The sequence below is a fragment of the Lutra lutra genome, chromosome 6, assembly GCF_902655055.1.
Source record: "Lutra lutra chromosome 6, mLutLut1.2, whole genome shotgun sequence".
Taxonomy (NCBI): domain Eukaryota; kingdom Metazoa; phylum Chordata; class Mammalia; order Carnivora; family Mustelidae; genus Lutra; species Lutra lutra.
This window is the reverse complement of record NC_062283.1, coordinates 52,907,821-52,929,870: the sequence shown is the minus strand read 5'-3', so window position 1 is coordinate 52,929,870 and position 22,050 is coordinate 52,907,821. Positions and strand designations below refer to the sequence as shown.

At 46.2% G+C, this 22,050-nt stretch overlaps 1 protein-coding gene across 2 annotated transcripts in view; it reads right to left on the bottom strand.

Annotated features, from left to right (window-relative positions):
- Positions 1–4,260: 4,260 nt before the first annotated feature.
- Positions 4,261–22,050, bottom strand: part of ELOVL5 (ELOVL fatty acid elongase 5) — a 76,193-nt gene continuing 58,403 nt past the window's right edge. For both annotated transcript variants that reach the window (XM_047732819.1, XM_047732818.1), the window contains 5 exons: positions 13,411–13,488; positions 12,059–12,230; positions 10,203–10,327; positions 7,474–7,608; positions 4,261–6,129 (listed from right to left, as the gene is read on the bottom strand). In XM_047732819.1, the coding sequence (XP_047588775.1) occupies positions 5,989–6,129; positions 7,474–7,608; positions 10,203–10,327; positions 12,059–12,230; positions 13,411–13,488 (651 nt within the window). In that variant the 3' untranslated portion in view covers positions 4,261–5,988. The remainder of the gene's footprint in view (positions 6,130–7,473; positions 7,609–10,202; positions 10,328–12,058; positions 12,231–13,410; positions 13,489–22,050) is intronic.

Below are 22,050 nucleotides of genomic sequence, written 5' to 3'. Positions count from 1 at the left end.
GCCACATTTAAATCACAGATTATTTTCAGTATTGTGGTAAATTTAAGACATGCTGTGAAAGACAATTTTGCTATTGAATATCATTTTGCAATGCCACTAAATTTAAATGTCCAATTCATCCACTTTTTAAAGAAATTTGAGTTCCCTTACCAAAAGGTATTATTAACTGAGCTTCAACCAAGGATGACTGAGTACAAATAATTTGTGTTGAATAGATTTAAGGTCTGATACAAAAGCGATCGGCATGCACCTTCTTCCTCATTTACTTACCTGTGGGGTCTTTCGTCCTTGAGAATAAGTGACTGTTACTGTACAGCTCATATTTTATCTCTGCATTTCACACCAGCCAGCTGTGCTAAGTATCTCCCTCTCTCTTTTCAGTGCAGGAAACGGGAGTTCAGAAGAATGAGGTGACTTGCTTGCAATCCCACATGAAATGGCAAAGCCTGGGTTCTAATACGTCCGCTGTGCCCCTTCCCAATGCACACAGACCCCTTCTAGCATGGGCAAGAGTGCCTTCCGTGCTGGAAGACATGTGTCCTAGTGCACCCAGTTCTAAAATGAGGGTGGAATTGAGGGCGTAGCTTGGGGCCACCACAATTTTCTCTTCCCAATTCCCTAGGAAAGCTTAAGATTTGAATCCTGGCTGCTCTCTTGAATAAGGGCATTTCATGACTCCCAGCCTTGGTCTTCTCCTCTGCCTTACACAGTGTCCCAAGAGCAGAGGGCACCCATGGGCAGGCAGGAGGGGCTCCAACAATGCCTGGTCGCATAATCTTACAAAGGACTGCTGCTGACTGGAGCACCGTGAGGGGGTACAAGGAGGGCATGAAGTTGTGGGACACTGGTTTGGATGATTTGCTCCAAATAGGTACCTGTTTCACTGGGAACCCTGTCAAGGGGAGGGCATACAATCACTGGAAAGTGCTAGCTTGGCTGAAACGTTGTCACATTCATCAGTCATGGGAAACCCACACCTATGGCTTGTTGTTTGAACACGGAATGCCAGTTGTAGTATGTGTTGACATAATCACTTAAGCATTTGTTTCCAAGCCAACATGGAATCCTGCCTGTGAGCCATGCCTTCAGGTGTCCCAAGTTTTCAGACTTCAAATGTTAGTTTCTTTGGTTAGAAGGAATTTTCACAAGGGCAGAGGCCCCCTTTGAATTTGCCTGACAGACTTCCATGGGTTTCTAACTAACAGGTGAGTTCCAAGTCTCCTTACAAGCACTTCGGGTCCCTCCTCAGTGCTGCCGATAAGGGAGAGCAGGAGGAGGGTACGTGGGCAGGAGGCATAGCAAGGGATAACCTTAGAAGGTGTAATTACTACCTCCTCCTGGGAACTCTCAGCCACGTCCTACACATGTCATCAATGGGAACACCCACATTCCACCCTCTTCCCACTTCACCTTCTTTAAAAAAAATAAGCACTTTCTCTTACACAGCCAACGGTTCCAACAGATGTGTCATCTCACATCTGTGTCTCACCTCAGCTATGGGCTCCTGTACTTTCGTAGAGCCGCCATGCTGTCTCCCAGATGACCCTCAGTCTCCACCTCCTGAAATCTCGACGGTCCGCAAAGGCTCGGAAGAACCCCCACCCTCACGGAGCTCTTCTCCGGCACCTCACTGGAAGAGTTCTCTCTCCGTGGACTATTACAGTCGTTGGATACATCCACCTCATGGAACTCACTACAGAGCACCCTGTGAAATCACCCGTGCCCATGTTTGATCCCAATCTAACACAGGCTCCTTTAGGAACTGAAAAGCCTTATTTCACAGATCCCTGTGTACCACGCACTCTCCCAGTGAGCCAGGTTAACACTCTTCCGAGGTCTGGTCAACACAAGAACACAAACAGGCCACCGAGTGGGCAGTAAGCACCGTTCCCAAGAGTCCGGACCATCTGAGAAAGGGGACAACCCCCAACAACCGTGTGATTGGTTCTCTGCCATCACTACATCGTCAGCTGCTGGGTTCTACTCTGCTTGTTCCTACAATGTCCACCACGGAGCCTGAGCCACCTGCCACAACCTTACACCAAAAGCCGGGTCCAGGTATCCTATGAAAACAGGAGCAAGAATTGGTCCTGGGGAACTTTCTCCCTTGGGGTGAGTGCCATCCCTATGCTGGAAAAGAGAGGAAGTGAAGCTCATAAAAATGTCGAAGATGGCAAAAGATGAGCTTTAAAATGGTGTCTTGAATGAGAATTAGTCGCTGATGGTATAGGTAAGCAATCTTGCTTCTATTTTCTCCAATAAGCACAGGATCTTCCAAATGAAGACGGCAGAAAACACCTGCTCAGTACTTCAAGTCTACGACTGATGTGGACAGAGTGGGAGACACCTGTTTCAAAGAGGATCACACAGCAGAGCTGCTGTCGGAACTCTGGAGAATTCCTGAACGGCCGAGGACCAGATCCTGAGAAGCACTGCCCTACCTTCCCAAGGGGAAATAAAGCAGCTTCTAGAAACCCCGGCATGGTGACCTTAATGTAAAATGCTGGTAAAATCTGGAATGATAGAGGTGATCAACATTATGACTGCTAACGATTGCTGGTTTCTTTCCAGCTCTTGATTCAACAGTGTCACACCAAAGTAACCTCCTTTTCTGTTTTTCTTGATAGGATTACGACAGCAGCCAACCCAGGAAATAGCAAAACAATAGTTGAGAGTTTTAAGAGACCAGTGGGGTGGATTGCACAGAACACAATCTTGAAGGAAATAGCTCTCACAGAGGGTTTACTCTGGGCTTGATGTGGCTCCAAGGGCACCTGCACTATATTTGCCTAAAAGTTACACAGATGGAAGTCCAACCAGGCAATCAGGCCCCAAGTTGTGCTTCTCACATTAGGCTACACCACCTTTCCGTATGCATGGCCAGGCTGCTAAAAAGAGGGGAGATGTGAATCCTCCCCTTTCCATCCTGGTGGGCAAATCTGCCCTTTTGCTTCCCTGTGAGAGAAAAGGATGGGGACACATCTGGCCTTGCTCTGCCCTCTGATCCACTTACTTCTCTGAGGGGAGGACGACAACCTTCTGGTTGCCAAGATGGGGAGATACGAGTGTATTTTCTTGGCGTGGCAACGTCATCAGGACAGAATACAACACTGCAAAGGAGCATGTAGTTTACGGTGGGTCCATTACTGGGCTGATACTCAAAATATTTTAATAACCAGTTCATCCCTAGACTGACAAATGCCACCAAGCCCTGCTGTGGGAGGGCCAGCCCTGGTGAGTTTGCATCAGTAGGGTTATGGGCCAGGGTAATAAATCCTGCTGTGGTTTTAGTATCACCAATCCAGTCTTTCCAGTAAGAGATGAACTATTTTGATTCTTATTTATCTGATTTCTAGGTCCTGTTTTTCTTTTCTTTTCTTTTCTTTTAGGTCCTCTTTTTAAAATGTGTTCTGGACTTAGAGGGGAAGGGCAAGGATAGGACTATCACCACCAAAACCTTAGCAGTCCTCTGTTTTTCTCAGACAGTACCCAAAAACTAAATGTAGTTTCACATGACATTTTTAAGGTGGTAATGACAAATTAGAAGGCACTCAAAAGCTAAGTAAGATCCAGCCTCTGCTGGGGACCGTGTGTTATGTAAGAAATGGAAGGACAGGGGCCATTCAGGTCATGACTCCATGCGTACACGGTTGGACCTGTACGTCAGACTGTGGCAGGCTGGGGGATGGTGAGGGCAAAAAACGGTCTTTGGCAAAGAAAGTGGTAGAGTTTTGGGAATAATGTGGGCTCTCATTACTCTAGAGAAGGGGTCAGCAAATTATGGCTGTGGTCCTTCTGTTTTGTGAGGAAAGCTTTACTGGAACACAGCCAGGACCACCCATACACATATGGTCTGTGTCTGCTTTTGCACGCCGCGATGCTATAGTTGAAAGCAGGGCAGAGACTGTATGGACTGCAAAGCCTAAAACATGTACTATCTGGCTCTTTACAGAAAAAATTTGCAGACCTCTGGTGTAAACCTAGAAAAGGAAAATAACTAACAGCCAAAAGCGTGGGGAGGGAGTGGGAAAGACAAGTGGAAGCAGCAGCATGTTTGGAAAGCTGGGACCTTTGGGGGAGCAGAGAAACCACCACCACGCCTCACTATGTGGGGATCCTTCCTCATGTGAGCTGAGCTACACAATATAACCTTTCCACCTCAATTATCTACATTTATTGGGGTGAGTTCCTAGAAGGTGAAGACTGGATTTTTCTGCAGTCTGTCCGAATCAGCGGCGTATAAACCATGTAACACGCAAGCACAGGTAATCAAAAAAGTTTTAATGGTTAATGTTTAGACATTATTTAACAGTGTGGGTATATCCAGATGAGCTAAAGCACACTTTGACAGCACACTATTGAATGTTATAGTTTCTGTATTGAAACATGTAAAGACACTTGCAAACTAGTACCTAGGAAGACATACATTTACACATATACACATTCTAGATTTGATCAGGTAAATGTAAACAGATGTTGTGACTCCTTCCGAACAGAAAACCCACAAGACTAGTAAGAGAACCAATCGGCTCCCTATATAATATGAATGTGCAAAATTAAAGCATGATAAACTGATATTTACATAAATACCAAACCAACAATTAGTTTACACATTGTCGATGACCTTCTAAGATGTGTCACGAGTGGTTCAATAACTGTTTTTTCTCCCGACGGAGAAGGTATTCAGAGACTAAATTTCAACACTTTAAAATGACACGCACAATAGTCCTTATCTGTTTGACCACTGCCTCAAGGGTGACAGACACGATTTTATGATAAGCAGTCTCATTTTTAAATAAGCAGTTCTACACAAATCTTTAGATTCTAAGCAGAAAAAGAAAATTACAGGTACTATTAGATTTACATGAAACAAATTATCTCTACCCAATTTCCCAGTTCTCTTACGTAGTAGCTATCTGTTTAATTTTACCTTAAAATTTTTTTAAGGTCCCCTTTTCCCCCCTTTATTCATTTTTATAAGCTAGGCACATTTTAAAAGAAGTTTGTGTCAAAACAGACAGCAGTACAGAAACCAATCCAAATTTGGACCCTGGCAACCAGTTCCCCATTGCTCATCTATGGGATTCTGTCAAATGGTATTCAATGATCTCTTTTGAAAAGTACACACCCTCTCTCTCGCAAGTGGAAAGCAAAGTGGGCACTGTTTCCTGTATAAAAACACTTAGCACTTCACAAATTTTAAATGTCCTACTCATCCTACATACTTTCTAAAATCTTGAAGACAAAGAATATATATTTAGGTTTCATCAAGACTCCTTAAGAGCCCCCCTTTTTTACATTATCAATAGTGGCACTCAAAATAAAAAAATAAGATCTGTTAAAAAGTTAAACTGACCTTCCACTAGATTTGAGCCTGCCTGATTTAAAGCCAATATTACAAAACTGAAGGTGCCGTTTCTGATTTCACATGTACAAGTCACTTGAAATTATGTGTTACACGCTAGTTTCATAAATTATGGTCTTTGATTTTTTTCCTAAACAGAGCTATTAAAAACGAATAAAAACTTGAAACATATCCTAATTTAAATTAATAAGCTTTGGGCCCTGCTTTTTAAGTTTTAAGGCATGTGTGTTTCTCTACTGTAACAACATTGTACAAATTTACAATCACATGCATGATCTACAGTAAAAAAAAAAGTTTGGATTACAGTGTTTTTAAATTGTGAATCACAATTCAGCACCTATCATGTTATAACTAATAAGGCAACAGCAGTGTCGTATACTACAATAATACGCCCTCCACAGTCTAGCGCAGGGGTTGGTGAGAGCCCAGAAATGTTAAATCTTATGCCTACGTGTATAATCTGTATACATTTTCAAGGGGTTTTGAACGATGAAGGAGGTCCTACATGAATCACGCTGTTGTAGGCCGGACGAGTTACAGGAGCTGTTAACGAGCATCGGGCACAACTCATACTGTGCTTACAATCAGACGATGGGTTTTGGAGGCTTCTCAACTCTTCGGCTTCAATCCTTCCGTTGCTTCCTCGGCTTCACATTGTTTTCCAGGGAAGAAAAGCTGTTGGTGTGCCCATTCACGGCAGCCACGGACCCGTTCTGGTGGTCCTTCAGGTGCTCTTTCCTCCGCGAGGCCCCCTTCTTGTAAGTCTGAAATGCATCAGGGCAGACGAGCCGTGTGACAGGGTGCTCTGCCGGGGGGGGGTGGGGGCGCCCCGCTTTCCTAACTCTAAGCCTAGATTCCCGTTAGGACCCGATGCCACTGAGATGTAAGGTCTGTGGTCAAGCAACCCTGGGAACGTTTTCTGCCACTGGTTTCAGTCACTCTTCCCTTTCTGAGGCGTTGCCTGAGGAAGTTCACAGGGGTTTGGGCTGCAATGTAAGGGCTATTCTAGAAATGAAGTAGAAAATTCAAAGTACACTTCCCCTGGCCGTGCCCTCTCTGTATCTGGATGGGGTTACAGAGTATCGGGGTCACATGGCCACACTGTGTTCCCCCTACTCTGTGGTACCTCTCCTATTACTCCCATCTCTCACCTTCAGGATTTGCTCGGGACTTTGGCAATGGCTTTGGCCCGTATGTACACAGCGCTATGCTGCCATAAGCAGTTAGAATAGAGATTTCAGTTTTGTCAGCTCCCAGCTCCCATCCCTCACGTCAATGAATGTCCCCACGTGGGTACACCCCCCCATGCGGCAGCTCCCCGGAATGTGCCTCCACGCCCAGGGGGTGGGATGAAAGGTGTGTGGAAGGGGCGGGGCGCAAGGATGGCCACATGGGGCGCCCCCAAGGGGCTGCTCAACCCCCCTGGACCTTACTGTCTCCATATCCATGGCCTCTGCCTTGCCTCCCGACCTTTGGTGCCTGCCTGGAACTGGATGCTGCCCATGGGGGCAGGAACACACCTCACCCAGGGGTAACGGGGAGCGACAAAGTAATCCAGTGGAGACAATCTGCCCTAACTGGACCCTTCTGTGAGTAAAACTGACCTTCCATCATGCACTTGGGAATGAATGGAGCCTCCAAACCTGAGCAGTGGAGGTGTGAGGAAATGGGGACGAAAGGGCAGATTTCTGTCTGCAGCTGAGGGCTGTGATGGACATTTCTTTAGACATTTTATGTAGTCCCAGAGTTCAGGGTGGTGGGGTGGCGGGCCTGCGGGACTGCTGACAGAACTGTCCCGTCACATGCCTGCAGTCTGCTGTGAGCAAAGCAACACAGAGCTTGCTGAACAGCGCGGCGTTCCCACGTGAATCCCCAGCTCCTCTGCCGAAGATCTAGAACTCTGGAGGTTTGGGACAGATACCAGCATCTCCTGTGTTGGCAGTAGTCCCCTCCCAAAGGCAGGGGCTGCCCTGTCACTGTGACTGCACCAGAGCCTGCTGTCTGGCACACAGGAGGGGGTTCTATAGGTCATCCTCCTTAAATGAATAGAGGAGGGTCTTTGCTGAAAAGGCCACAAGTCCCAACTGCCACAGAAGAACAAGACTTACCTGAATGTAGAAGTTTGTAAAGAGAGCAATCAGAGAGATCATGTATCCAATCTGGAAGTACAGCCACCCAAGAGGGAACGTACACGGCCAGATGACCCCGCAGCTGGTCTGGATGATTGTCAGCACAAACTGCAGCTGGCGGGAGAGAGGGGACACAGCTAAGCAACGCAGCCATGGCACACCGACAAGGTGCCATGCCAGACGGGCTCTCCACCCAGCACGCCGAGTCCATGGAAGGATACTCACAGGCCTTTCTGGAGGTGAAATCCCTTCACAGACACTAAGCATACATTCATGCATAAATTTCTCCTAAATTATGTATGTGCCTTTGTCATATACATTCTCTTCCCCTTCCTTCTGCTTAAACCACCTTCTCTAAAATTTGGAGAATAGTTAACAATACTATATAGTATACATGGAAGTTGCTAAGAGTAGATCGTAAAAGTTCTTGTCACAAGAAAAAACCCCATAGCTATGCAGCGTGACTGTGGGTATGAACAGGGTGTTACCGTCCCAATCATTTCACAACTCATACATATACCCTATCAGTACACCGTACACTCCCCACAACATTACAGGTCTTGTACAGCTCAGTGAAGCTGGGGAACAAAGGAAAACCTAGTCCCCCCACCCCCGCCCCACACACAAACTTTAGGGACCCTGTATAGGGAGGTGCAAAGTAATTTTGCTTGCTTTATATTTTTAAGGGAGAAAGGAAGGGTTTGTGGGCTGTATGTTTAAAGAGAACCAGTGATGTTGCTGTGGGATGTGCAATTCTTATTTCTCTGTTTATTTTTTTAAAAGATTTTATTTATTTACTTGACAGAGATCACAAGTAGGCAGAGAGGCAGGCGGGGGGTGGGGGGTGGGGGCACCGGGAAGCAGGCTCCCCGCCGAGCAGAGAGCCTGATGCGGGGCTTGACCTCAGAGCCCCGGAATCATGACCCGAGCCGAAGGAAGAGGCTTTAACCCACTGAGCCACCCAGGCACCCTTTTCTCTGTTTTTTAAAAGATTTGAGAGTGTGTGTGAGCAGGGAGGGGGGCAGAGGAAGAGGGAGAGAGTCCTCAGGCAGGCTCCCTGCTGAGGATGCAGCCCAGTGCAGGGCTGGAGCTCACTGCTCTGAGATCACCACCTGAGCTGAAACCAGGAGCCCAACACTTAACTGACTGCACCGCCCACAGGCCCCAACTCTTCCTATTTCTTACCCATGTACCCTTTTGGTTTGAAGAAGGCTGATCAACAGATTTAAACTTCTACCTAGATATAATGTTAAGTCCAGACTTTTCTGATGAATAAATCTTGAACAGGAAAGGTTACAATGAGGTGTGGCTACTGGAGGTGACTCTTCAAGAGTACCACCACCACCAGGGGGCAGGGTTCTGCCCACTGGATTTCTGGCCCAGCCCCCAGAGTTTCTCTACAGAACTTACTTCCCTCCCCGCTTTCTTCTCTTTTTTAAGGTAAAGTACTCTAGGCTAAGGAGTAACTAGGAGCGTGCTTAAAATAAATCTAGGCAAACTGGGTGCAATCTTCTACCTCAAAGGGCAGAGCTTAATGGGAGACCGACGTCCCCAGTCTGTTCTTTTAAATTCTGCTTTTGCCAGGCCACGGCTGTGTGGTATAAATCGATCTCCACATCACTTCTCAAGCATAACGAGAAGGTTAAGGAACAATTATCCTTCCTCACAGGTGGGTGAAAAAAATTAACAAGGACTAGAGAGCAGCTGGCAAAGAGGTGATAATGAAATGTCAAACACATAAGTAGCTCAGACGATCTCAGATTTTTTTTCCTAGGCTGTTATTTTTAAATATTGAAAATCACAATTGACTTGGGAAGACTGGAATCAGCATGGTTCTTTAGAAAAATATATTGATAAGGCAAGGCTGGGGCTGAAACTTTACTGTTCACACCCCTCAGTCAGCTGGGTTGGGCCTATTGCCTCAGTGTCCTCATCCACAGAATGGGGAAAAGAGCATGAACTCAGGCTACTGGACTAGTCCATGTAAACCTGCTTGCTTAGCACGAGTGCCAGACACTCAATGGATGTCAGTGTTTCACATCAGTAGTAACAGTCATTAGTTCATGAAAGAATTCACAAAGGGAGAGAAACAAACAGGCATCGGTCATGCCCTGACAACTCAGGGAAGCTTCAGAAAGGACGGTAGGACGTAATCACCAAGTGCCAACAACGGCTGGGTGGGTCCTCGCAGTCAACGTCAGGAAGGAGGCTGTCGTCTGAAGCACAGCAGGTGCCATCCTCGCCAACAGGTGCTTCGCAGCACAGGGGCTGAGTGGTCACCGGGCACTGATCTTACCAACACCCTCACTGCCTAATGGCTACAAGCACTCGGGACTCCTGGGTCCTCCGAAAACTCCCAGGAACACAGGACACAGTGGTCACTTTGGGTTCTGGATTATAATTAGGAAACACACCCAGGCAACACATGCTTTGTGCACAAACTAAGGACAAAGGACTGAACTTGAAGTCAGGAAATTAGATTCCTGTCCTCATTCTATAGCCCAACCAGCCGTGTGCCCCCAGATACAGTTTCCGCATCAGCTGGAAGTAAGAACATTCTCTGCTCCACGGGCTGCAGGTAGTTTAGTTGGATCAAAGAGAAAAGGTGGAAAAGGCATAAATTAGATACTATTAAGTAACAGTGAATAAAGGTAGGGAGAGTGGTCTGCCAGGGAGCAAGTCCTGGAGAGAGGCGCTGAGTGACTTACCAGCTGCCCCTGAGTGATGTATTTCTTCCACCAGAGGTACGGGCGCATGGAGGGCACAGACGACAGACCGTAGTACGAGTACATGAGGACATGGATGAAGCTGTTAAGGGTGGCGCCAAAATATGCTGAAAAACGGGGGGTTGGGAAGGAGAATGCATCAGTGTTCTACACGGGACAAGATTCCTTTCAAATCCGGCAAACAGACGTGTTCAAATAGCGGCTGGTAAGCACCACGTGGAGCAGTGCTCAGAACTCCCTTTCCATTGGGGCAGGCCGACTGGGGTGCTTTAAGGCCAGGCTCAGCTGGGGCTGCCAGGCATGCATGTAACACAGGAGTCAGGAGACCGCCTCACAGCTTTGTTGCCAGAACCCCAATCAACTCCCAGAGCGAGCTGGTTTTCTTTACGGGCCGGGCACTTCAGGGTGCTGTGCTGAAGGCCTGGGGAAGGCAGCTGATGGGCAGGAGGTTCAAAGCTGGCTGGCTAACACATCTGCTGGAGCTGGAAGAGGCCTTGGCCTCCTTATTTAATTCCCCAGGGCTGCACTGCTGAGACCACATATTTTTTTCAACAATACAATCCAGAGTCCAGTTTCTTAGAGATAAAAGACTCCTCTTTTATCACATACTTTTAAATTCCAGTAGAACCACCAGTTCTTTTTTTAGCCTCTCTGTCCTCCTCCCCCACAGCGGGCAACCCAACAGAGCTCACCAGCTTTCCCACACACAGTCAGAGGTGTACATGGCTAGGGGCTCAGGGAGGGAGTCTCTACTTCTGGGTATCACAGTAACTGGCTGGGTGACCTTGGACAAGTCACATCCTCCAGGTCCTAGTTGTTTCTCTTGGGCCCAGTGGGGCTAGTTAAAATTTGCAAGCCTGAGAGTTCTTTGAAAATGTAAAGAGACACTGTTCCTATTAGGAAGTTAGATCAGATAATCCAGAGCCATGTAGTGTGACGGTGGGAAAAACACATGGGGGGGATGGCGCACTGGAAACCAAGTTCTACCAAACCTTCTACTATGTCAGTTTCCTCCCAAACCACAGGGAGCTGGGTTTGGAGAGTCACCTTTCTAGTTCTAAAATTCTATGACTGTGGGAATCTTGGTGGGCCGGTTAATTCAGGGCAGTGCCATCCTAGGGAAAAAAACACATGAACAGACCCAAAAGTTCTCAAATTCGCCAGTGCTGGATGGCAGAAATTTTGATCAGGACACCTGTTAGAACTCCTAAGCTAAACCTAAAGGAGACAACTTAATCTCTGAAAATTATGAGAGAGCTCAGACCATAAGCTTTCTAAAAACAACAGATATCTGTCTTTGGGAATTTACTTCAAATTTTGCTGCTTGCCATTGAAGATGCCTTGCTAACATGCTTCAGGGAACAAGGCAGGCTCGTTATATAAGCATTATGTGCAGACCTCCTCCTGTGCTCTTCAGCTAAAGCTTGTTTCATCATTAGTCGTGTTCCCTGGGACTCCCTCAGTGGTGTGGTTCCATCTTTCTGGCCTGTCCCTCTCAAACAACTTCCAAATTTTAAGAAACGAGGACCAGAAATAACTTGGAACAGCTGTCCTTTGTGATAGAGGACACTGTCCCTATTTCCCTGTATGCCCCAGGCTGGGAATTTAGTATTTCCCTCACCTTGCCAAGTCAGCCAGAAAAAGGTTTTGTCAGCTTACTGAGTGCACAGGCCACACAAACTATCATGAATGCAACTGGGACACAAAGTTCCCCTGTTTGACCTAGAAATCCACAGAAATAGCACCTTCACTAAAAGCCTTGGTTTCAATTCAGCCTCTCTGCTCACACCTGTCCCCAGTGCTGCGCCCCCCCGCCACCCCCAACAGGTAAGACTTACAGTGGCCACAGGGGACCCAGTTCATCACAAACCACCAGATGTTCAGCATGGTGGCATGGTGGTACACGTGCAGGATTGTGATCTGGTGGTTGTTCTTCCGTAAGATGAAGAAGAAGGTGTCCATGAATTCAATGAGCTTGGAGAAATAGTACCACCAGAGAACGCGGATAATCTAAGACGAAGAGACCATCATGGTTTTTCTGGAATATCACCCCTGACGTGTTTTACTAAGTTCCCAGACTCCCAGGTTCTCCTGAAGCCTGAGCACCCCACTGGCTCCTAGAGTCCTTCAGAGGCTGGGAGCACTGGTCATTCTGAGTGCCTCTAACAGAATACTGCGGGGGAAGCTGGGGGAGGTCTGGAATGATGACAGGGGAAATTTTAAAAGTGGCACGGACGTCTTTCAAGACTGACAAAACCCAGAGGATCAAAGTTCAAAAAGCCCCGAAGCCTGTCTATTCCCTCTGGAAGGACCTGCAAAACCATCAGCACAGAAAAACCTCCTGAGTGGTGCTGCTATTTCAGGGACTTGGCATGGGGGCGGGGGGCCAGGATATGAGGAAAAGAAGAAAAGGAATCAGAACTTTCCGTGTCAGGTCCCTGCCCAGTTGAATATACCACACAGTTTTAAGGAAGTGAATGCCCATCTGAATTTAAAGCAGCAGCCTTTCATTTAAAACGAAACACTGGGGACACCTGGGTGGCTCAGTCTTAAGCGTCTGCCTTCAGCTCAGGTCATGGTCCCAGGGTCCTAGGATGGAGCCCCACATCGGGCTCCCTGCTCAGTGGGGAGCCTGCTTTTCCCTCTGGCTGCTGCTCCCCTCCTTGTGCTCTCTCTACCAAAACAAACAAAACAACAACAACAAAAACCACTCAGAGTGGAAGTCAGAATCAAAAGACCACCCTCAGAAAGCACTTTCAGGAATGATTACAGCATTTAAGACATTATTCTTATGATCCCATTTATATAAATGCTGAAAAATGCATGTAGTTATTTGTCCCCCCCACAAAATGTAAATAACAAATTTCTTTTCAAGATTTTATTTTTAAGTAATCTCTCTACCCAATGTGGGGCTCAAACTCACAACCCCAAGATCAAGAGTCACATGCTCCACCAACTGAGCCCGCCAGGCCCCTCTTCCTGGAAACCATTAACAGGACTTACTTTTATTAAATGAAACTTTAGTTTTCCTCTTACACCGCTCATGTTCAAATTTTCATGTGGAAATAGGTTTTTTAAAAATGTCAACAGGAATTACCTTGGGCGGTGAGGATATGAGCCATTTTGTCTTTTGCGCAATTTATTTAAAAACAAAAAAAAACAAACTATTTAAAACAGAGAGAGACCTTACCTTCATATCTGCTTCTCCCGCACTGCGAGTGCCTTGACAGAAGAAGTTGTAGCTGCCTTCCCATACTCCTGTCACTAACTAAAACGAAAAAAGGAAGAAGTCCATCACCAACAATATCAGAAATCAGAAAAGCCCTACTCACTTAAACTTCATTTGTTTCGGAATCTGTGACAATTGACCTTGGGTTGGCTGATGCAACTTCGGTCTTTGCTCCTCAGCAAAAATCACGATGATGGGCAGTGTGAATACCGGAGAGTCTCTGTTTCACAAGGGGTGGAACAGAAGTCACTCCAGGGTGCTGCCTTACTGAGCTGGCCCTCAATTCTCAATGCCCTGGGCTGTCCCAAGGCCCTGACCAAGCTGAGAGCAGGCTCAGTCCCCCAAGCAGTCTCAGGGGAGATCACACCTTCACAAATTCAGCCCTTCCCTAAACCAGCACTTCCCAAACTTGAGCGTTGGTGTACCAGAATCGCCTCAGGGGCATGTAAAAACAGGATCACTGGGGAGTCTTTCTGATCCAGTAGGCCTGGGGTGGGGTCTAAGAATTCATATTTCTAACAAGTTTCCAGGTGATCCTGATGCTCCTGATCTAGAGAACACACTCCAAGAACCACTGCTGTCAAACCTAGGATAATTTAGCCAGCCTTGCCTTCATTACCTCCTGTTGCTGTGTCAGCCACTGGGTCCACAAAGCAGAAATCTGCAGTGTCACAGAAAGGACCCTAGAATCAGGGGGCATGCCAGCTCTAGGTTACGACCTGCATCACCAGCTCTCTTTGGTTTCCTCATTTGTCTACAGTGAGGACACCTGGCCTAGATGAGACTTAAGGACCCACTGTGACAGTCCAGAGGGAAGGTTTAATTTGAACACCTGTGCATGTCCACACTATGTCCTAGACAAACACGTAGGAGGTACTATTCCATGTCCATGTAAACCGTAGCTTCCTGCTTCCTCCTAAAGCCTACAGTGATCTTGAGTTTTCCTGGTGACTCTCTGGGAGCCAACTGGCACGCTATAGATGGGGAGAAATCTGAGGTGGCCTGCCTTGTGCCTGATCTCATCTGGTATCCCACATAAAAAGACTGACCCTGGGTCTCAAAGTGTGTTCCCCAGTCCAGCTGCATTAACATCACATGGGAACTTCTAAGACATGGAAATTCGAGCCCACCCCAGAATCAAGTCTGGGGGTGGGGTGCCTGGGTGGCTCAGTGGGTTAGGTCTCTGCCTTCGGCTCAAGTCATGATCTCAGGCCCTGATCCTCAGGGGTAATGATCTCATGACCTCAGGATCTTCTATCAGCAGAGAGCTGCTTCCCCCTTTCTCTCTGCCTCTCTGCCTACCTGTGATTTCTCTGTCAAATAAATAAATAACATCTTTAAAAACAAAAACAAACTCTGGGGCTACACCATCAAGGTAAGGCCTCACAGTCACGATCACAGAGCCTTTGAGAACTGAATACTGTGGTTTACGAAGTGTGGTTCCCAACCCAGCAGCGTTGCAATCGCCCAAGAATCGTTAGAAACACAAAAATCTCAAGCCCTACCCTAGACCTTCTGAATCAGAAATTTCTGGGTGTGAAGCCCGGTGGCATGACAACAGGCTGTTTTATAGGTGACTTTGATGCAGCTAAAGCTTGTGAACCATGGGCTGAAAGCTATGGTTCCCACTCTCATTACATAACAGAACCACCTGGGGAGCTTCTAAACCTGCTACTGCCTGGCCTCTCCCCAGATCATTAAACCAGACTCTTTAGGGGCCTTCACAAAGCTCTCAAGGTACTTCCAACCAGCAACTAGGAGTGGGAACTACAGGTTTCCTGCTGGGTAAGCAGAAAAGGGATTACAAGGGCCCGAAGACAGACGGTTAAACTTCCACCCGATCTGACCTCCGAAATGCCACAGCGGGTGTGGCCGTTGTACTCTCACTGAAAGCCCTTCTCAGAAACTGCTTTTTCTTCTATTAACTTCCTTTCTGTGGTCTGCCTTCTGGCTTTGTCATCTTCTATATGTAAAGAAGTATCAAGTGTTAACATGGTTTTCAAGACCAAAGACCGGCACAGGGTTTTGGAGGCGTCATTTTGTGATGAAGAGTTCTCCTTAGGAAGCAGAAGACCAGACCAGGGAGCCAGGATGAGTTAGGCTGCCTCCACCGAGGCCCAAGACCTGAGGTGAGCCTGCTAAGTTCCTCAGGCCCTGGGTATTTTTAGGTAAAAAGATGAGGTTGGACTAAATGATCTCTAAAGGTTCTAATTTTCTACAATTTCTACATTTGGACTTTTAATAAACAGATCATAAACTATGCTGTACTTCACCATCTTTGAAAGACCAACAACAGCAGGGTAATTTATCAGAAGGTACATCATCTTTTTGGACAACATTGTGCTCTCAAGTCACAGCAGGTTAAGCACCCCAAATGCAGACGTACCCTGACTTCCAAGAATTGAGATAAAAAGCCTGAAAATAAAGTGTGGTTGGGAGTGGAGTGCTGGCATATGTGCCCTCAGAAGACCTGAGGTGAAGAGAAGAGAGTGTAGTCTCCCCTGCCCTTCCTCCTACCGCATGAGAGAACCAGTGAATTATCTTCTGTGGGTGGGGAATACATACACGGAACGAATGGTTCTCAAGGAAATTTTCACACGACTACTGCAAATGATAAAAAGTAAGGACAACATAGCAAAGTGCTTCATGAAGATATATTTATGCAATTTTTAAAAATTTTTATTTATTTATTTGAAAGACAGAGATCACAAGTAGGCAGAGAGACAGGCCGAGGGAGAGGAAAGGAAGTAGGCTCCCGGCCAAGAAGAGAGCCCGATGGAAGCCTTGATCCCAGGACCCTGGGATCATGACCCAAGCCGAAGGCAGAGGCTTTAACCCACTGAGCCATCCAGGCATCCTATATTTATGCAATTTAAAAGATACCTTTATTTAAAATGATAGCCTTACTTGGCAAAATTAAAAACTTATTAACCATGATTATCCTTGCTAGACATGCTTTTTGAAATGTTTTTGAAATGTTAGCACCTTATCAATTTAAAATTCTAGGACCTACCATCACTGTTGTCCAGCTGCTATTTTGGTTTATCGTGTCCTGAGGCAGATGACTGCATTCATGAATGCCTGCCTTGGTAGGAAAGGGGACAGGCAAGGAAGCTGAGGAAGAAGAGAGCTAATTCTTCCTTGTATTCCTGTAGGCAATTTGACCTCAAGGGCAGGCACAGACTTAGGAAGGATCTGTTAACTCTAGCAGAAGGGACTAACACATACCTTTCTTTTTAAAATGTCTTTCAGGGGGCGCCTGGGTGGCGCAGTGGGTTAAGCCTCTGCCTTCAGCTCAGGTCATGATCTCAGGGTCCTGGGATCGAGCCCCGCCATCAGGCTCTCTGCTCAGCGGGGACCCTGCTTCCCGCCCCCCTCTCTCTCTGCCTGCCTCTCTGCCTACTTGTGATCTCTCTCTGTGTCAAATAAGTAAATAAAAATCTTAAAAAAAAAATAAATAAAATAAATAAAATGTCTTTCAGAAGGCATCCAGGTTGGATTGCTTTGCTCCTTAAGCTAATTATCTTAAAATTCCACTTGTCCCTCTTCCTATAAATGGGGGAAAAATACTTCTGTATCTAAAACACCCAGTATCTCTGGAGGCCAAAGAACTCCAGTCTGGGGGACAGTGAACTTCCCCAAAGTACAGTGCCACTTTAGGGCCCTGAGCCCACTGCCCTCTTCTCCTAGGAGAGGCTTCCTGCAGCCCCCAGGGCAGCCCACCCTCCCTCATCACTGCCACTCAGCTCTTCCACTGGGGCAGACCGCTGAATTCTGTGATTAAAACCCTTCAGTGGAGTTCTTTATAGATCTTGGATATCAGCCCTCGTCTGTAGTGTCACTTGCGAATATCTTCTTCCATTCTATGGGTTGCCTCTTTGTTTTGTTGACTGTTTCCTTTGCTGTGCAGAAACTTTTGATCTTGATGAAGTCCCAAAAGTTCATTTTTGCTTTTGTTTCCTTTGCCTTTGGAGACATGTCTTGAAAGAAGTTGCTGTGGCTGGTGTCAAAGAGGTTACTGCCTATGGTCTCTTCTAGGATTTTGATAAGATTCCTGCCTCACATTGAGGTCTTTTACCCATTTCGAGATTATCTTTGTGTATGGTGTAAGAGAATGGTCGAGTTTCATTCTTCTACACATAGCTGTCCAATTTTCCCAGCACCACTTATTGAAGAGACGGTCTTTTTTCCACTGGATATTTTTTCCTGCTTTGTTGAAGATTATTTGACCATAGAGTTGAGGGATCTTATCTGGGCTCTCTACTCTGTTCCCCTAGTCTATGTGTCTGTTTTTGTGCCAGTACCATGTTGTCTTGGTGATCACAGCTTTGCAGTAAAGCTTGAAATCAGGCAACATGATGCCTCCAGTTTTGTTTTTCTTTTTCGACATTTCCTTAGCAATTCGGGGTCTCTTCTGGTTCCATACAAATTTTAGGATTGTTTGTTCCAGCTCTTTGAAAAATGCCGGTCAAATTCAACACACACAAAACAGATAATCATGTCAAAAAATGGGCAGAAGACATGAAGAGACACTATCCCAAAGAAGACATACAAATGGCTAACAGACACATGAAAAATGTTCATCATCATTAGCCATCAGGGAGATTCAAATCAAAACTACATTGAGATACCACCTTACACCAATGAGAATGTCCAAAATCAACAAGACAGTAAACAACAAGTGTTGGAGAGGATGTGGAGAAAGGGGAACCCTCTTACACTGTTGGTGGGAATGCAAGTTGGTGCAGCCACTTTGGAGAACAGTGTGGAGATTCCTTAAGAAATTAAAAATAGAACTTCCCTATGACCCTGCAATTGCACTGCTGGGCATTTACCCCAAAGATACAGGTGTAGTGAAAAGAAGGGCCATCTGTACCCCAATTTTCATTGCAGCAATGGCCACAATTGCCAAACTGTGAAAAGAACCAAAATGCCCTTCAGAGGACGAATGGATAAGGAAGATGTGGTCCATATACACTATGGAGTATTATGCCTCCATCAGAAAGGATGAATACCCAACTTTTTTTTTACCAACATGGACAGGATTGGAAGAGATTATGCTGAATGAAGTAAGTCAAGCAGAGCGAGTCAATCATCATATGGTTTCGCTTATTTGTGGAGCATAAGGAATAACACGGAGGACATGGGGAGATGGAGAGAAGGGAGTTGGGGGATATCGGAGGGGGAGACAAACCATGACAGACTGTGGACTCTGAGGAACTAACAGAGGGTTTTGGAGGGGAGGGGGGTGGGATGTTGGGTGAGGCTGGTGGTGGGTATTGTGGAGGGTATATATTGCATGGAGCACTGGGTGTGGTGCATAAACAAAGAATTCTGGAACACTGAAAAAGAATTAAATAAAAAACAAAAAACAAAAAACAAATTCTTCAGTGACTCCCAGTTTCTTTAGAACCCAATCCTAAATCCTAGGCACAGCATTCACGTTCTTCCCCAGCTCCCTGACCTACAGTCAGAAGGACCCCTTTTGCTCCTCACCTACCCCACAACGGCCAAGGGCAAAGAGCACAGGTTTGGGCACTAGCCAGAAGTACTTTAATTCCTAGCAACCTGCATTTAGCCAGGTGACCTTAGACAAATGTTTGTACCCCTCTCTATACACCTCAGTTTCTTCACTTAAAGAGGATAAGAACAGCAGTCGCGCCTCTTTAGGCTGCCGTGAAAGTAACTGAGATGGAGGGAGGGTACAAATGCTTACCCTGCTCAACCTGGTACATAGGATAAACCCAACAAATGCTAGCAGTGACCACTAGCTTCTTCTTTTCAACTGGAATGCCATCTACACCCAGGTACCCCCATCTCTAGCTCTTAAAATTCTAACTATCCTTCAAAGTTTGCTTAAAATTCCTTTAAAAAAAAGATTTATTTATTTATTTGAGAGAGAGAGAGAGAGAGCGAGAGAGAGAGCGCGAGCAGAGGAAAATAGAGAATCTTAAAGCAGACTTCCTGCTGAGCACAGAGTCCAATATGGGGCGCGATCTCACAACCCTGAGATCACGACCTGAGCCAAAATCAAGAGTTGGATGCTTCACCGAATGCGCCACCCAGGTGCCCCTTAAATCCTCTTTTCTTCACGATTGCTTGCTTGGACCTCCAGTCTGAAGTCTGTTGTCCTTCCTCTAACATCACCCTGCCACGGCTTGTAGTTGTCTGCTCATATGTTCCCTTTTAGCCCTTTGTTAAAGGGTCTGTTTTAAGCTCTGTGGGCAGTTTACATCATTGGGGACTGGGGCTCCCACATGCACAGAGCCCGGCACAGGGACCTACCGAACAGTTGCTAAAGTAACGACAAAGCACCTGAGGCCCTGCTCTTTGCCTCACCACACCCCACCCCCAGAGAGAGGCTGAACAGATTACTCATAGCAAAAAACCCAAAAACGAACAACAACAACAAAACCAAAAACAACCCCCCCCAAAAGATGTCATTTCCGCTTTGCAAATGGAGAAACTGAAACACAAGAAAGTATTTTAGTGAAACCTAGATTTGACACTATTCATTTGAGTTCTGTTCACAAGATGGAAAAACCAGTCCCCATCAAATGGGGGGACATGGAGAGTTGAATTCTCATACATCCTCAGCTTCAGAAGGGATAGAATAATATAACGACAAGGACCAAGCCCTGAGTTAAAGTTAATTCACCTAAGACTACTCTCACCAATTCTGTGTACAATGGGTGTCAGAAGGTTCTGCTCCCTCCATCCCCCATAAGAGGGAAACAGCATGGGCTCTGCAAAGCTCTTCCTTCCAGCGCCCCTAGGACCGACCACATCAGTGGAGACAATGATCTAGTCAAAGTCACCTTGGCTACCATTTCCCTTCAGGGCTTGGGTCTGACTTCCTTCCAGAGAGCTGCTCTGGTCCCCAGAAAGTCAATACACCGCTGCAGACACTGCAGAGCCAGAGGGCCAGGAGGCTGGACGAAGGCGAGGCACGGAAAGTAAGGCTAGGTCCCTCTACCTTGGGCTCCTGGGAATCTGCTCAGGAGTGCACAGGACTCTACCTGAAGGAAAACGGAGGCCACATTGAACAGCCTGCTACCACGTGCAGTTCATTACAACACCAGCTACTCCAGGAGCCTACGTTATGGCATTATTTACTCGACCTGGCTTTTCCCAAGTAATCAAAATACAAACACACCACCGCAAACCATATGTGCTTTCTCCTTTGTGGAGTAAAGCAAACTTTAATTAGGCCAGGGGCACAAAAAGAGCTGGAATTATAGCTGAGCTAGCAGCTTTCTCTTCTTATGGGACAAATTCAATAACCTAAGGTGGTTTCGATGCATCTTTTCATTTAAAGAAGAGACATCAGGCGAGTATCACAGCTAGGTCTGGGTGACGCAGCTCATGGAGTGAATCATTTCTAATGGTGACAGGTGACTTCTCATCTAACACCACAAATAGCCACCAATGAGGTATGACCTTCAGCATGATAACCATTTCCAGGGCATTTTCTGGAATTCTACCAAAGCATCTCAAGAAACAAGGTCATTTAACATTTAAAGAATAAGCAGAAGAATGTCATCTTGGGTGGCCATTATCACAGCCTTTCAGCCCAGTATCTCTAGATGTCAGAGCCACAAGATAACCCTTTTCCAAAAAGCCTGGCTGCTTTCAGCAATGAAGGCCTGGTGAGCTGTGTGATTATTACCCCCAAGCAGACATCTATCCAAGAAGAGTAAGAAGAGACTGTCCATACTGGAATTCAAACTGCATCTAGAAGAGGACCCAGGGACATTTCCAAGTAATACCAAGTATGTGGGTGGTTGACAGTTTCACTGTTTCTATGTGAATGGCTGAGTGTGTATTTTTTAGACTTGCTACAAGCCCATGTTTTAAATAAGGAAACAGAGATGAGAAGTGATATGGATGCCCCAAAGTCACATGGCTTTTTGGTGGCACCCCTGGGACCAGCACCCAGGTATTCGGGTCCTCAGTTTAACTGCAATTTCAAACAGGAGTTCCATGTTCCTCTGACCTTCCTTACTTGTTTCTGAATCCTTAATAATTCAAGAGCACAATGGGGGTACTCTATCCATGAAGCAATCTGAGGAAAAGGAGACTTTCACCTGTGTCTTTACTTCAGCAGATTTGATTTAAAATTAACCATCAGCTGCTCCAAAACTTAAAGTATCTCATTCTTTCAGGGCTTAACTACCTGCTCTTGGCTGTGCTATTATGAAACAGGGTCAGGTCAAAGCCTGAGGCTTTGCATTTCAAATCTTTCACGTCCAGGCCATGAGGATGCTCATTAAAATAATTTCACACTCACAACCTCCAGAAGTGTAGTGTTTTGTTTTCCTGATGACCAGGAACACCCATGGGTCACTGCTGAATGGAATACTCTTGGTTAAGTCATAAGGACAGGCTCTGTACACTAGAGAAGCCTTTAGAACAAAGCACAAAGGAACAGCCTGTCCTCAGCCCAAGCTGAAACAGGGATGTCTGGCATTTTCCCCTGAACCCTAGACCCTGTCCTTGTATGTTGCCGGTCCTAGTCTCTCACTTCTCAGGCCTCCTGGGGAGTGGCTTCTGCAAATGCTCATTTTGTCGTTCATGGAGTGTAAGTGGCTAGGGAGAGGA